This window comes from Gossypium arboreum, chromosome 8 (assembly GCF_025698485.1).
Source record: "Gossypium arboreum isolate Shixiya-1 chromosome 8, ASM2569848v2, whole genome shotgun sequence".
Lineage (NCBI taxonomy): Eukaryota > Viridiplantae > Streptophyta > Magnoliopsida > Malvales > Malvaceae > Gossypium > Gossypium arboreum.
This window is the reverse complement of record NC_069077.1, coordinates 14,875,962-14,891,260: the sequence shown is the minus strand read 5'-3', so window position 1 is coordinate 14,891,260 and position 15,299 is coordinate 14,875,962. Positions and strand designations below refer to the sequence as shown.

Genomic DNA, 15,299 nt, shown 5'->3' with positions numbered 1-15,299 from the left:
CATTAATCACAAATAAACGTACCAGCCATCTAAACCCAACCTAGGATAATATCCCCTATTAAAATGGGTCTCAATAGGGAAAAATAGACCTTTGTTAAAGATGAACACCCAGGAGACATGTTTGGTACAAGGTATTGGGTAATGGGGTGAATAATCATTTTGCACATTTATGTATATGCTTAAGCGAGACAGGACCAAAGTCGCTTTAAAGTTGAATGCAGTAGATCCAACAAATCTAGATATTGTTAGGAGGTTTGTCATTAACTGCTTCACCAAGGACCACAACATTTTTTTTTCTTCAACTCAATCATCATTTTGTCTGATCCAAGCGGCACCATCCCAAATTTGTCCATATGTTTAACTTGGAACATGTAATAAAACACTAAAATCTAACTCCCAACTCATATTTCCCACTAGAAAAATCATTTGATTACAAATGGAGAATACCCGAATGGGTCAACTTGAATGCTTATGAAAATTTAGTATAACACTAACCAATCCTAACCTTATTTAGGGCTTTTAGCCACAAACTTTGTTCACATAGAGAAGCTCAATGTCACAAACAAATCCTGCAAACAATTGTCTTTCGACTCTATGAACAAATTCCCTAATCACGCAGCAACCTCGTCTACTTTGGAATTAAAAACAAAGCTTGGAAATGTTGTTGTTATGTCCTTGCAGTATTCGTATTACAGAAAGGATGAGCTCCCGGGCCAGTATCGTTTCTAGGTACATTGGGTATAACATTGTTAAACACATACCTCAAGTAGGGGAGAGTCATGATTTTCAACAACGATGGATTACGGGCAACCAAGTTTTGCCATTCTAATATATCTATCTTCCCATCCTAATTAATGTCGGCATCCAAAAACGTCTGTTCATAAATCCACACATCTCAGTAAAATGTTACATTAAGTAAAATTCCACCAACAGAGTTAAGATACAAATATTCATATAAGCTAAGACTACCAAAATTGATAATGCTCTAGAATAACGTATTTTTATGTATTAATCATGTGTTTATTCTGAGCTTGATCCTATTAATTTGAGCTATTTATGTCCTTTTTATCGATTAGGGACTAATTTGGAGGCAAAAGCAAAATTAAGGGACAAAAGTGCGAATTTGGAGACACAATGGGCTGATATGCAACACAGAAAAAAGACTCCATTTTATTTGTATGAGGATAATTAATATTAAGATAATTATTAGGATTATTTAATTTTAGGATTTAATTTTAATTATTTTTATTTATCTTTAATTAAATGTATTTATCTTTTTAAAATTTAAGTTAAATTAGACTATCTCCCTAACACTATAAATAGGGGGTGAAGTGGCTCTATTTGGCGTTCATCTTTTTTCTGTAAACACTCTCCCCTTGAAAGTCTAGGCTTTTGTTTCTTCATATTTTCTTTCAATAAAATTTCCTTTTCCATTTTTATATTTATTTTCTTTTTCAACATTATCATGAGTCACTAAAACCTATCTAGACGAAGGTTGTCAATATTCCCCAAAAAGGGTTCTTGAGGCCTAGAATCCGTACTTAGCCTTCTCGCCAAGTATTCATCGTTTCTCCGCACTACAGGCTGATGCTTCTGTCCATGGCCCTTAAGAAGTAAGTTTTTCAGCATATGCAAAGGCGGCCGCTTTGTATGTTTTAAAAGGATTGCACAGTCGGTTCGTTAACTTACTGCGTTAGAGGTTGGCGAGCCAAAGAGACAAAATGGCGTGAGATTCGCTATTGAGAAGCGTTGATCTAGCATAGATTACTGGCTAGAGTTAGATTCCCTAAAAATCGTAAGTCTAATATTTAGAGCTGGTGGTCGTAGGCGTCCTCTTCCATTGTAACTGCCTTACTTTAGTTGAGAAGGGTTACTTAAAAGTCAAGGACTGAACCCAAGGCGGAACGAGACAACCGGAGGCTAGAATCTCGCCATATAAGAAACTTTTTATTTTCCCAACTCTATTTATTTTTCCTTATTTTAATTTCTGCAATTTATTTAATTTCGTAATTTCAATTCACTTCAAATTCTGTTTTTATTTTTCCAGATTCTTAATTCTATTTTTTTATTTTTCAGGAACGCAGGTTTTCTTGGCCAAGAAATTATTCAGGATTTCAAGAAACGAGAATTCATACAATCCGGTCCCTGAGGATTCAACCTTACTTCCCCTTTACTGTTATTTTTACTATTTTACAGGGAATAGGATATTTTTGGTGCTCTCAACGACGCATCAAATTTTGGCGCCGTTGACTGGGATCGGTAACGTACTAATCTTTTTTTTTGTTTCTTATGACCAGATCTGCTCTAGGAACTCTTGCGTTTGATTCAGAGATTGAAAAGACTGCAAGAGCTAATCGCAAGGAAACAAAGCTAAAGAAAAAGCAGTCAGCGGTGGTTGGAACTCAAAATAATCCACCGTCAAATCAGAATCGACGACGGAGAAGAGTCTAGAGTTAAGGAAAACCCTACTCAAACTTTTAAAGGTGAAAAATTAGAAGTCGATTGCCCAGAAGAAGTGTTTAACGCTAGGGTTGACGTAAACCCTAATTTAGCACCTCAACCTATGGCTCAGACAATTCAGCAATTGGCTGAAGCGCCGACAGAACAACCGCCACTATGCATCGCGTATCCTACTATGGATATTGATTTCGAGTTAAAATCAGGATTGATTCAGCTACTGCCAACTTTTCATGAGTTACAAAATGAAAACCCCCATAAGCATTTAAAAGAATTACATATGGTTTGTTTGAGTATGAAACCTCAGGGGGTAATTGAGGATCAAATTAAATTGCGTGCTTTTCTTTTTTCCCTAGTAGATTCAGCTAGGGAATGGTTATTTTATTTACCTCTTGGATCCATTACAACTTGGGCTGATCTATCTCGCTTATTTCTTAATAGGTTTTTCTCTGCATCACGAGCGGCCGAGTTAAAAAGGAAGATTGTGGGAATAAGGAAAAAAGAGGCAGAATCTCTGTACGACTATTGGGAACGATTTAAGAAATTGTGTGCGAGTTGCCCACAACATGGTATAATAGAGCAATCTCTCCTCCAATACTTTTATGAAGGCTTGAAACCCATGGAGATGAATATAGTAGACGCTGCTAGTGGAGGAGCATTGGTCAACATGACTCCCCAACAAGCAAGAGACTTGATTTCCACAATTGTGGTAAATTCTCAATAATTTCGAGCTAATCCTAAACCCCCTAAAAGAGTTCACCAGCTAAGTAATTCTACCTTTGAGGATAGACTTGATAGACTTACTAATATTGTGAATTCTCTTGTTGTAGAAAAAGAAAAACCAGCCCGAGTATGCGAAATATGTGCTACACCTGAACATACGACTAATGCGTGCCCTAGTCTGTGTGACGATACTATGGCCCATTTAGATGCTGTGGGAAATTTTCCTGGGCCACCACAAAGGCGATACGACCCTTATGCCAATACCTACAACCCAGGATGAAGGGACCACCCTAACTTTAGTTATGGGGCTAATCTACGATAAAACCAACTATACCCAAATCGGGTCCCACAACAGCCACAAGATTCAGGTAATTTTCTGGAAACTTTAGTCAATAAATTAGCAGCTAATGTCCTTGATTTTCAACAGCAAACTCTTAATTTCCAAAAAAAAACGAAGGCATTTATAAGAGAATTGACCACGTCAATTGAGAAATTGAGTTCTCAAGGGAAGTTACCGTCACAAACAGAACCAAACCCGAGACAGAATACAAATACAGTAATGTTGCAAAGTAGAAAGGTACTGGAACCAATTCCTAACAAGAATCTTGGCCAAGAAATCGCCCAGGAAACTCCAGAAAAAGACGAACAGATCTGAGTGAAACCCCCACTGCCAAAAATCCAACCTCTATTTCCAGGACGACTAAACTAGTGTCAGAACGGTAAGGAAGACAAAGAAATCTTAGAAACATTCAGAAATGTCGAGATCAACATACCACTGTTGGATGCCATCAGACAGATTCCAATGTATGCCAAATTCCTTAAAGAGCTTCGCAACAACAAAAAAAAGTTAACAGGCAATGAAAAGGTAAGTGTTGGTGAAAATGTTTTCGCAATGCTGCAGCGAAAAATGCCAATTAAATGCAAAGATAGGGGTATGTTCACTATTCTATGCAAAATTGGCCATTTAGGAATTAAAAAGGCTATGTGCGATTTAGGGGCATCTATAAATGTAATGCCTTATTCTATTTATGAATCACTTAATGTGGGTTTTTTGACGAAGACAGGTGTTATTATTCAATTGGCAGACAGGTCTTTTGTGCATCCTGAAGGAGTCCTCGAGGACATCTTGGTAAAAATTAATAAACTTATTTTCCCTGCAAATTTCTATGTAATAAAGATGAAGGAGGATAAAACTGCTGGATCTTCAGACCTCCTGTTGGGCTGACCCTTCCTTAGTACTGCTAGCACTAAGATCGATGTTTGAAGCGACACTCTTACGATGAAATTTGATGTGGAGATCATGAAATTTAATGTTTACGATGCTATTAGTCATCTAAGCGAAATCTTGAACGTAAACCGTGTCGTCATGATTGACTCATTAGTAGACAAGACTTTTGAGTCAACTTATGAAGACAAATCTGAATATAGAACTGATGATTATGAATTTGTTAATACATTATTGTCCCCATCAGAAACTAAACTTCTACCTTCTATCGTGCAAGCTCCAGATTTGGAATTGAAACCGCTTACCGAGCATCTTAAGTATGCATTTTTAGGAAAAGGTAATACCTTACCCATTATAATTTCAAATAAACTCTCTAAACCAGAGGAAGAAAGTTTGATCCAAGTACTAAAAAGTCATAAGGAGGCGATTGGCTGGACCATTGCAGACTTAAAAGGGATAAGCCCTTTGACATGCATCCACAAGATTTACTTGGAGGAGAACACGAAACCAAGGAAAAATGCACAAAGACGTTTAAACCCGAATATGATGGAGGTGGTAAAAAAAGAAATAATTAACTTGCTAGATGTTGACATTATCTTTCCTATTTCTAACAGCAGATGGGTAAGTCCGGTACAAGTCGTGCCTAAGAAAACGGGCATGACAGTAAAGAAAAATACTGAGGGGGACTTAGTACCGGTCCGAGTACAAAACGGGTGGCGTGTCTGCATCGATTACAGGAAGTTGAACGCTTATACTAGAAAAGATCATTTCTCTCTTCCTTTTATAGATCAAATGCTTGAACGTTTAGCTGGTAAAACTCACTTTTGTTGTCTTGATGGATATTCAGGTTTCTTCCAGATCCCTGTTGAGCTAGAAGACCAGGAAAAGACCACTTTTACATGCCCTTCGACACATTTGCATACAGGATAATGCCATTTAGACTTTGCAACGCACCAGCTACCTTCTAGAGATACATTATGAGTATATTTTTTGAATATGTAAAAAAAAATATTGAAGTTTTTATGGATGATTTTATCGTGTATGGGAACTATTTTACTGAATGTCTTGAAAATCTCACGATAATTTTGAACAGGTGCATAGAATTTAATCTTGTCTTGAACTATGAAAAATGTCATTTAATGGTAGACAAAGGTTTGATTCTAGGTCATATAGTCTCGTCTAAGGGAATTGAGGTTGATAAGGCCAAAATTGACATTATAAATTCTCTTCCATATCCCTCTACTGTTAGAGAGATACGTTCTTTTCTTGGCCATGCAGGATTTTATCTGCGTTTTATTAAGAACTTTTCAAAAATAGCTGAACCATTATGCGAGTTGTTGCAGAAAGATAAGAAATTTGAGTTCGGTCCAAAATGCAAAGAGGCTTTTGATACACTCAAGCAAAAGTTGGTAACTGCTCGTATAGTACAGGTACCAGGCTGGAACTATCCCTTTGAAATTATGTGCGATGCAAGCGAATGCAGCGTGGGAGCCGTATTGAGACAAAAGATAGCCAAAGAGCCTCATGTCATCTGCTATGCCTCAAAAACCCTAGATGCTGCACAAAGCAACTACACGACCATAGAAAAAGAACTTTCAGCTATTGTGTTTGCTTTAGATAAATTTTAATCATATTTACTAGGATCTAAGGTGATTGTTTTTTCTGACCATGCAGCTCTTATGTACTTGATAGCAAAGAATGAAGCAAAACCAAGGCTTATTAGGTGGATTTTACTACTTCAGGAATTTGACATTGAGATTCGTGACAAAAAGGGGTGTGAAAACCTAGTGGCCAACCACTTGAGCAGGATAAAAACTTCGTTCGATGATGTTCCCATAAAGGATGAGTTCCCTGATGAAAACTTATTTTTTACCAAGGCTCACTATCCGTGGTATGCAGATATAGTTAATCTCTTAACCATGGGATCGTTACCCACTAAGTTAGCACGTTCTGTGAAGGACAAGCTTAGACGGGAAGCTCGGTATTACATTTGGGACGACCCATACTTGTGGAAACACTGTTCAGATCAGATAATAAGATGATGTATTCCAGAAATTGAGGTAACCTCTATCCTTACTTTTTGTCATACAAAAGCTTGTGGAGGTCACTTTGGCCCTAAACAGACAGCTCACAAGGTATTGGAGTGTGGGCTATATTGGCCCACAACCTTTCGCGACGCATATAACTTTTGTAAGTCCTGCGATAAATGCCAGCATACAGGAAACATCACTAAAAGAAATCAAATGCCCCTATCCTCAATTTATGTATGTTAGATTTTTAATGTATGGGGCATCGATTTCATGGGCCTCTTTATTTCTTCGTTTGGAAACGTATATATACTTCTTACAGTAGACTATGTTTCTAAGTGGATAGAAGTAAAGATTACTCGCAATGATAATGCTAAAACTATTGTGGAGTTTCTAAAACGAACTATTTTTTTCTAGGTTTGGCACACCTCGAGCTTTGATCAGTGATCGTGGTACCCACTTTTGCAACAAGGTCATGAAGGCACTATTATTCAAATACGGAGTTCATTATCGTATATCGACGGCCTACCATCCCCAAACGAATGGCTTAGCAGAGGTGTCAAACAGGGAAATCAAGTTTATTTTGGAAAAAATAGTTCGGCCCAACCGAAAGGATTAGAGTTTTCGACTCAATGACGCGCTTTGGGCCTATCAGACGACGTATAAGGGCCTGATTGACATGACCCTGTATCGACTTGTTTTTGGCAAAGCGTGTCATCTACCAGTAGAACTGGAGCAGAAAGCTTATTGGGCTGTCCGACAATGTAACATGGAGTTAGAGCGCGCAGGGAAGGCAAGGAAATTGGACATTCAAGAATTGGAGGAGATTCGCAATGATGCCTATGAGAATGCTCTAATTTATAAAGACAAAACAAAACTGTTTCATGATAGGAAAATAGCTCAGAAACATTTCTCGGTAGGGCAAAAAGTTTTGCTTTATAACTCTATATTAAAGTTGTTCCCAAGTAAGCTTCGATCTTGGTGACAAGGACCTTTTATTGTGACTGAAGTATTTATGCATGGCGCAGTTGAAATAGAAAGTGAAGAATCAAAAAAGCAGTTCACAGTCAATGGTCAATGGCTGAAGCCGTTTTACGAAAATTTCCAGGCCCACACGGTCGAAAAAATTCAATTAGAACCACTATAAAACCATTCAAGGCGTCGAGCTAACGACATTAAACAAGCGCTTTTTGAGAGGCAACCCAATTTTTATTTTTATTTTTATTTATTTTATCTTATTATTTTATTTTATTCAGATATTAATAAAATTCTCTTCTTCTAGATAAACCGAAACGAAGATAAGAAGAAAGGAGGAACGAAAAATTTGCAACCAAACAGCCCCTACTCGACACTTTTGGCCAGCAACTAGTGGATCTCATTGCAATCATACGTGAACGACAGTAATTACACAGGGAGTTCCTCTATACCTTTTTCTCTTATTTTATTTATTTCACATCGAGGACTATGTGTTTTAAGTAGGGGGAGGCATTCCTCATTATTTCTGTCATTTTAGATGCTGAATTTTTGTTGTTGCTGCCTATTTTTTTTTAAAAAAATATTTTACCTCTTTTCATGCCCAAGAATTTAACCACGACTTGCCCACTGTTTGACCCACATGCGTGATTCTTATCTACTGAGTTAATTATGATTTTGCTTGATAGATTTCATCTCCACTGTTTTATTTCTTTTAGTCTAAATGATTATGATTAATGGAGTTAACCCTATCTTGATTTTGGTAAATTTGATTAAGTCTAAATACAATAGGACACTTAATACAATTGAATGCTTAAAATATGTTCATGACTATTAAGGTGGTTACTGAAACTTATTTTTGACACTTGATTGTTTTTCCTAAGTCCTCCAAAATTAAAATTTCATTTAATAATAATAATGTTTCCATGGTTATGGGTGCAACTTAAGACGTGACTAGCTGAGTAATCGGAGTAGGGTGCTTGGGTTGTCATCCTATTTCGCGTCAAAAGGTTGTGTGACGCGTTAGGTAAAACTCCGCTAACCGGAATTAATTTCTAAGAATGTGTTGGGCTGAATAACCAGGGTGAGATGCTTGGCTGTCATCTCTCTTCGCGTCAAAAGGTTCAATATTTTTCCTAAGTAAAAGTAAATAAATAAAGTTGAAATTAAAGTAAAAAAAAAGAGAAAAAATAATAAATAAATATGCATTAATAAAATTGGGGATTAAAGGGAAAAATAAATAAGGTGTCTTGATAGGTTTGGTAATTACCTAATTTTCATGAAATAATCCAAGTCGATCTTAATTTTGTTTGTGTTAATTGAAATACTTTTTCAATTTTACTTAAAGCAAGCTAAGGGTTTTCTTTGTTTTCATATGCATTTTAACTAATTTTTATAAAACGTTAGAGTAATATTTCTTTCATGGCAAGATTTAATTTTCACAGTGGACAGGAACCATACTTGAGGACAAGCATGGACTAAGTAGGGGAATTTGATAATGCTCTAGAATAACGTCTTTTTATGTATTAATCATGTGTTTCTTCTGAGCTTGATCCTACTAATTTGAGTTATTTATGCCTTTTTATCGATTTGAGACTGATATGGAGGCAAAAGCAAAATTAAGGGACAAAAGTGCGAATCTGGAGACACAATGGGCTGATATGCGATACAGGAAAAAGATTGTGCCAAAAGTGAGAGCATGGAAGACACAAGGACTAAAAACGCAAAAAGAAGAGATTTTATTTTATAAGACTCCATTTTATTTATATTAGGATAATTAATATTAAGATAATTATTAGGATTATTTAATTTTAAGATTTTATTTTAATTATCTTTATTTATCTTTAATTAAATATATTTATTTTTTTAGAATTTAAGTTAAATTAGACTATCTCCCTAATACTATAAATAAGGGGTGAAGTGACTCTATTTGGTGTTTATATTTTTCTGTAAACACTCTCCCCCTGAAAGTTTACGCTTTTGTTTATTCATATTTTCTTTCAATAAAATTCTCTTTTCTATTTTTATATTTATTTTCTTTTCTACCATTATCATGAGCCATTAAAACCTATCTAACCGAAGGTTGTCAATATTCCCCAAAAAGAGTTCTTGAGGTCTAGAATCCGTACTTAGCCTTCTCGTCAAGTATTCATCGTTTTTCCGCATTACGGGCTAACGCTTCCGTCCATGGCCCTTAAGAAGTAAACTTTTCAACATATGCAAAGGCGGCCGCTTTGTATGTTTTGAAAGAATTACACAGTCGGTTCGTTAACTTACTGCGTCAGAGGTTGGCGAGCCAAAAAGACAAAATGGCGTGAGATTCGCCATTGAGAAGCGTTGATCTAGCATAGATTACTGGCTAGAGTTAGGTTCCCTAAAAATCGTAAGTCTAATCTTTAGAGTTGGTGGTCGTAGGCGTCTTCTTCCTCTATAACTGGCTTACTTGAGTTGAGAAGGGTTACTTAAAAGCCAATAATTGAACTCAAGGCGGAACGAGACAACCGGAGGCTGAAATCTCGCCACATAAGAAACTTTCTCTTTTCCCAACTCTATTTATTTTTCCTCATTTTAATTTCTGCAATTTATTTAATTTCGTAATTTCAATTCACTTCAAATTCTATTTTTATTTTTCCAGATTCTTAATTCTATTTTTTTATTTTTCAAGAACGCAAGTTTTTTTGGCCAAGAAATTGTCCAGGATTTCAAGAAACGAGAATTCATACAATCCGGTCTCTAAGGATTCGACCTTACTTCCCCTTTACTGTTATTTTTACTATTTTACAGGGAATAGGATATTTTTGATACTCTCAACGACGCATCAAAAATATTCTGCTTTACCACAAACGTTCTCACCTTATCAAGAATAACCTCAATGATTTCATCGCCCAACTTGATTTCAGATTGACATAAAAGTGCAATCAACATTAGCTTGACCTGCAAATCACGTGAGATAAAGTTGCCTACAAAGAGGTTTGTGTAAAGACATGGATGATCTGTAGCAAACCTATAATATTTTAAACCAGTCCTGGTTTAAATAATGCAACTGAATGAAAATATAAATCAAAATGATATATATAAAAATAAAATGCATATCAGTCCTCAAATACCTCATTACGCTCAATAAAACCCGTTTCATCCATATCATAAAGTTTAAATGCAACTGCATTGTAAAACCATCAAATTAAAATTGAGATGCTAGACTGACATATGTTTATGCAATTCAGATTATTATACCAACTGTTCACTTACATTCAGTCTTGTCCTCTTGAGAAGAACAAAGTCACCAAAATCAATGACTCCCTTCTTCTTGGCATCAAACAAATCAACGATCTGCATGTATTAGAAGGTTGCATAAACAAAACTAAACCAAAGCTTTAAATTGTTCACTGCAATACCCAATGTCAGCTTGAAAGCAAGAATATGATAACCATAAAAAACAATGTTAAAAGCAGTTAACAAAGGTTAAACCTTTATTCGAAACAAAACAGCCTGAACCTCTTTACAAATAAAAGAAACTAGATTACTAAATCTTGCATGTAATAATAGGACAGAGAGGCATCTCTCATGAAGCATTAGGATTATAAACATAATATTTCTACAAGATAAAAGTAACAAAAATGCCTTAAAAACAAAATTTGACTCTATAGATAATCATGCAGCCAGATTCACTTGTTGCCGGCCATCACATGACCCTACATAACTTAGACAAAAGTATAATGGAAGTAATATTTAATTTCCATAAAGATATAAAGCAACAAAATATATTACCCGATTTGCAAAAATGTTATCCTTCTTCTTATTCATAAACAGGGCTAATTGAAACCCTTCCTGCATATACAACAGCAATGTCATGAAAACCATTCAACACATCAGACGTAATAATCTTTACCTTAAACTACATTAAAGAAAAAGTAAAAAACCCCTGGTTGATACAGGAAGCACAGAATTGCACCTTGTTAATCAGCCCATCATCGATCACAGAACTGCTTATGCTCTTGAATAGCTCAATGAGTGCTTCAACTTCACCAACAGTAACTGCATATGTAAGCAAAACCAACTAATTAAAATAAGCCGATTTGTCCAGGAAATAAGATTTTCGAGGTCATTAAGAAACAACAATAAACCAAAAATTATTTCGAAAATTATATTGCATGAGTGTGTTTTTAAAAATGCTCAAAAACGTTAGTGTTTCACCACGTGAAACAAATCAAACAATTGGGTACACATCCAATGAACAAAAAATTCTAATAATTTCCTAACTTACAGGCAGTTTGAGAAGCGAGTTCAATAGGGTCTTCGTGTCTTGTTACTTTAGAATGAAAGCAGCCCATTTGCCGGGAAAAAGGCGGTTCTAGACTAAAGCTCCTGTGCTTTACAATGTTCTTCCTGTAAAAACATTTTAAACCCTTCATATTTATTAACAACAGTTATTAAAAATCGAATACTCAGCTTTGAAATCAAAACAAATAAAATATTAGAAACAAAAAAAAAATCCTAAGGCTTTCAAAAAAAACTATCGACATTGTGCTGAAAACATAAGAAGGATTTCAGATAGCAGTAGAGTAGCGGTGTGATAGCCGCTCCGTCCGCCACCGGTAAAAGATATCAATAGCGGTGTAAACAATTTTTTACGCTAAACTGAGCCGTAACACAAAAATCTTATTACTGTTAGGGTTTCAAAAATACCTTATATAATTTCCTGCTTTGGTCTGTCGGAAAGTTGAAGGCAATTAAGGGACTGGAGGAGTGGGGTACAGGCGGAAGAAGAGAATTGGTCGGGAATTTTAAAACGAAATTTTAGGAAATCTTTCCTTATATATACATATATAATAATTTGCTTAAATAAGAAATTCACCGTCTTTACAATAATCATCCCAGCACGTGGCATGTTATTTAAAAATTTGGAATAATAACTTTTTTGGCCCTCAATTTTACGAAAAAATTTATTTTAGCCCTTGAACTTATTATTTTGTCAAATCACCCCAAAATGGATTAAAAAGTTAATATTTGTTAATTTTGCTGATACGACATATGCATAGCTAGTATGCCAATAATTAATTAATTTTAAAATATGAAAAATATTTTATATATATTTTTTAATTTTAAACTTTAAAAATTAATTAAATCTTGACATGTTTTCTATACGTATACAATGTCAACAAAGTAGAATTTTGGGGTGATTTAACAAAAAAACAAGTTTAAGGCTAAAAAAGGTAAAAATTTAAATGGAGGGCTAAAATGATATTTTTATAAAGTTAGAAAGCCTAAAATTTTCTTATTTTCTATTTATTTGTTTGTTTTACTAGATTTTCTCAAGAACTATATGTGTGTATCCAATAAGAATTAATAGAAATACTATGTATCGTATGATGGGTTGGGTTAATTATTAATTATTGAGTAAATAACTTAATGGGTCATTTAATTCTTAGAGTATTTTTATTTTGGTCACCTACAATAAAATTCTTGTAATTTAGTCAACTAACTTTTAGTCACTTTAAAAATATTTTTAAAGTATTGATTAGGTAAAATTATTAAGAATTAAAGTGAAAAAGTGGAAAAACTAAAATAATACACAAAAATTGTTAAACTGTACTTGTTTGTCCCATTGCCAAAATTTTTACTTTTTCTAAATATGAAAATTTTAAATTTCAAAACATCAAAATAGATTAATTAAATTGTTGAAAATTTTTATCCATTCATAATGTCAACTAATTTGTTACTATAATATTAAAATTAATTAATTTAATCTCTTTTAAAATTTAAATTTTATTTTATGTTTTTAAATTATTGTTAACGAAATCAACTTAAATAATTCATATTTAATAATTATCCACGAAACTTAAATTTCTTTTTTATATAATCTTGAATCTTTCATAACAAAAAAGTAAAAGATACTTGCAATTAATTTGAATATTAAAATATACTTAAAGTCTCTGTACTCTTTGTATATTTGAAATTTTAGTATTGGTACTTTTATTTTTAGAAATTTAGTCCTATTTTTCAAATTTAAAAATTCAAATCTAGTTGTTAACACCATTAAATTCTTCCGTTAAATTAGTTAGCCATATAAAAAAATATTACAATAAATTTGAATTTAACAAACAATTTTAATAATATTAATAACTCTTAAAAGTTGCATCAACATTTTAATCAAAATAAACTATTTGAGTTAATTAATGACATTATAAAAAAATAGAGGTATCGAAAAAATATAAAGATTGAATCTTAAATTTAAGTATAACATATGATAAACCATAATTTATACATATTTTTATCCCATACTTAGCGCAATTATGGATGGTTTCTCCTTAGAATTGGTTAATTCGATGCTCCTAATCTTTTAATTTCATGTTTTATACTTAGGTGAGCATAGGAGAGTAAAAAGGGCGAGAAACGGGCCGAAAACGGAGAAAATAGACCCACGTGGGAAATCAACATGGCCTGGACTTCCTTACAGGAGCGTGTCATACGGCCGTGTCCCTTTGGTAAGATCGAACCACGACTTACACTAGTAGATCACACACACAAGCCCATTTAACAGCCTTGACCACGGCCTTAAGTAATCGTACACGGGCGTGTCCCTGCCGAGCCCAAGTTTAGGAGCAATGATCGGTAGAAATAGAATCATGGCACCATACACAATTTCTCATTGGTTCCCAACAGGCGGAATATAACAAAATACCAGAGAAAAGCAGAACCATGTAGATTATAATTCAATTAGACTAACAACACATTCATCTAACGTTAAGATCAGGGAACATTTCTTTATTTCGAACATTATTCCTTTAACTATTTCTACCATCCCAAATTCCATAATATTCCCTTCACTAAGAAAACCAGTTCATGGGGGAATTTCAATCAATATATTTCTCGACATCATACCAGGATAGATCGTTTTACCAAAATTAACTTTTCCGCTAACTGCGATGTTGCGAAAATTAAACAATCTTTCGGTCAATCTGATATCTTTCTAGCTCATGTCTGTACTTATCAACCCATTCTCAATCTCTAATCATACTTATAACCATTCCATCATTGAACTCTTTGGTTTCTCACCTGGAAACTCATTCAACATAAATCTCAGGAATTTCCCTTATAAAACACCACTTTGGTAAGGGGAGAGGGGTCGTAGGGCCTCTGACTCAACTTTCATATACAAATGTAACACAGTTTTCATCATAGCAATCATATTTCAATCATGTCATTCATTTCGAGGAACTAACATTCATATTAATTTTACACTCACTTTTTAGTTATCTCATTTAAACAAGTGTACTTATACATGTATTTCAATGTTTCCTAGATAATATTACTTATTCATTCATTAAATCAGACAAGTCAAGCACATAATATCATATAAGGGCCAAACAAACATGGATAAGTATATCACAGTCTAAACTTTTATCTTACACATCATCATATACATATCATTCAATTTTGGGGGCTCTTAGGCATTCTAAAACCTATTTAAACACCTGAGGAGGCACTTAGAAGGGAATGCAGAGTAGGAAGCAATGAATTACTCAAGGAAAGCCGATTGATCCATCTCAAAAGTCGGATTCATCATCAAGACTAAAGATCTCCCTTCAAGTTCCTTCAGGAGTTTTGGGTTTTCTTATGTTTTGTTATCTTTATGCTTTTGAGATGTTTTCTTTCATAAGTATGAACTAAACCCCCTAAATACTTAAGGGGAATGAAACCTAAGACGGATCTTATTATTATTATCTGAATTGTATGATAAATATTTGACTTGTTCTTAATTATGTGTTCTTAATTCTTGTTTTGATATTCCAGAATATTGACTCAAGTTAAGCTCTTATTTAGAGGAGGAATAGACCCTGTCTAAGAGTAAATTTGTCATAATTAAGTGTAGTTGATTGCACACCTAGAGATAG

At 34.3% G+C, this 15,299-nt stretch overlaps 1 protein-coding gene across 1 annotated transcript; it reads right to left on the bottom strand.

Annotated features, from left to right (window-relative positions):
• Positions 1-611: 611 nt before the first annotated feature.
• On the bottom strand, positions 612-11,735 carry LOC108469260 (calcineurin B-like protein 1). Its single transcript, XM_017770151.1, is given in 9 exon segments — positions 612-674; positions 758-874; positions 10,258-10,338; positions 10,512-10,564; positions 10,654-10,677; positions 10,680-10,734; positions 11,173-11,232; positions 11,357-11,439; positions 11,669-11,735. Coding segments are annotated over 9 exon segments (603 nt in total).
• Positions 11,736-15,299: the final 3,564 nt, after the last annotated feature.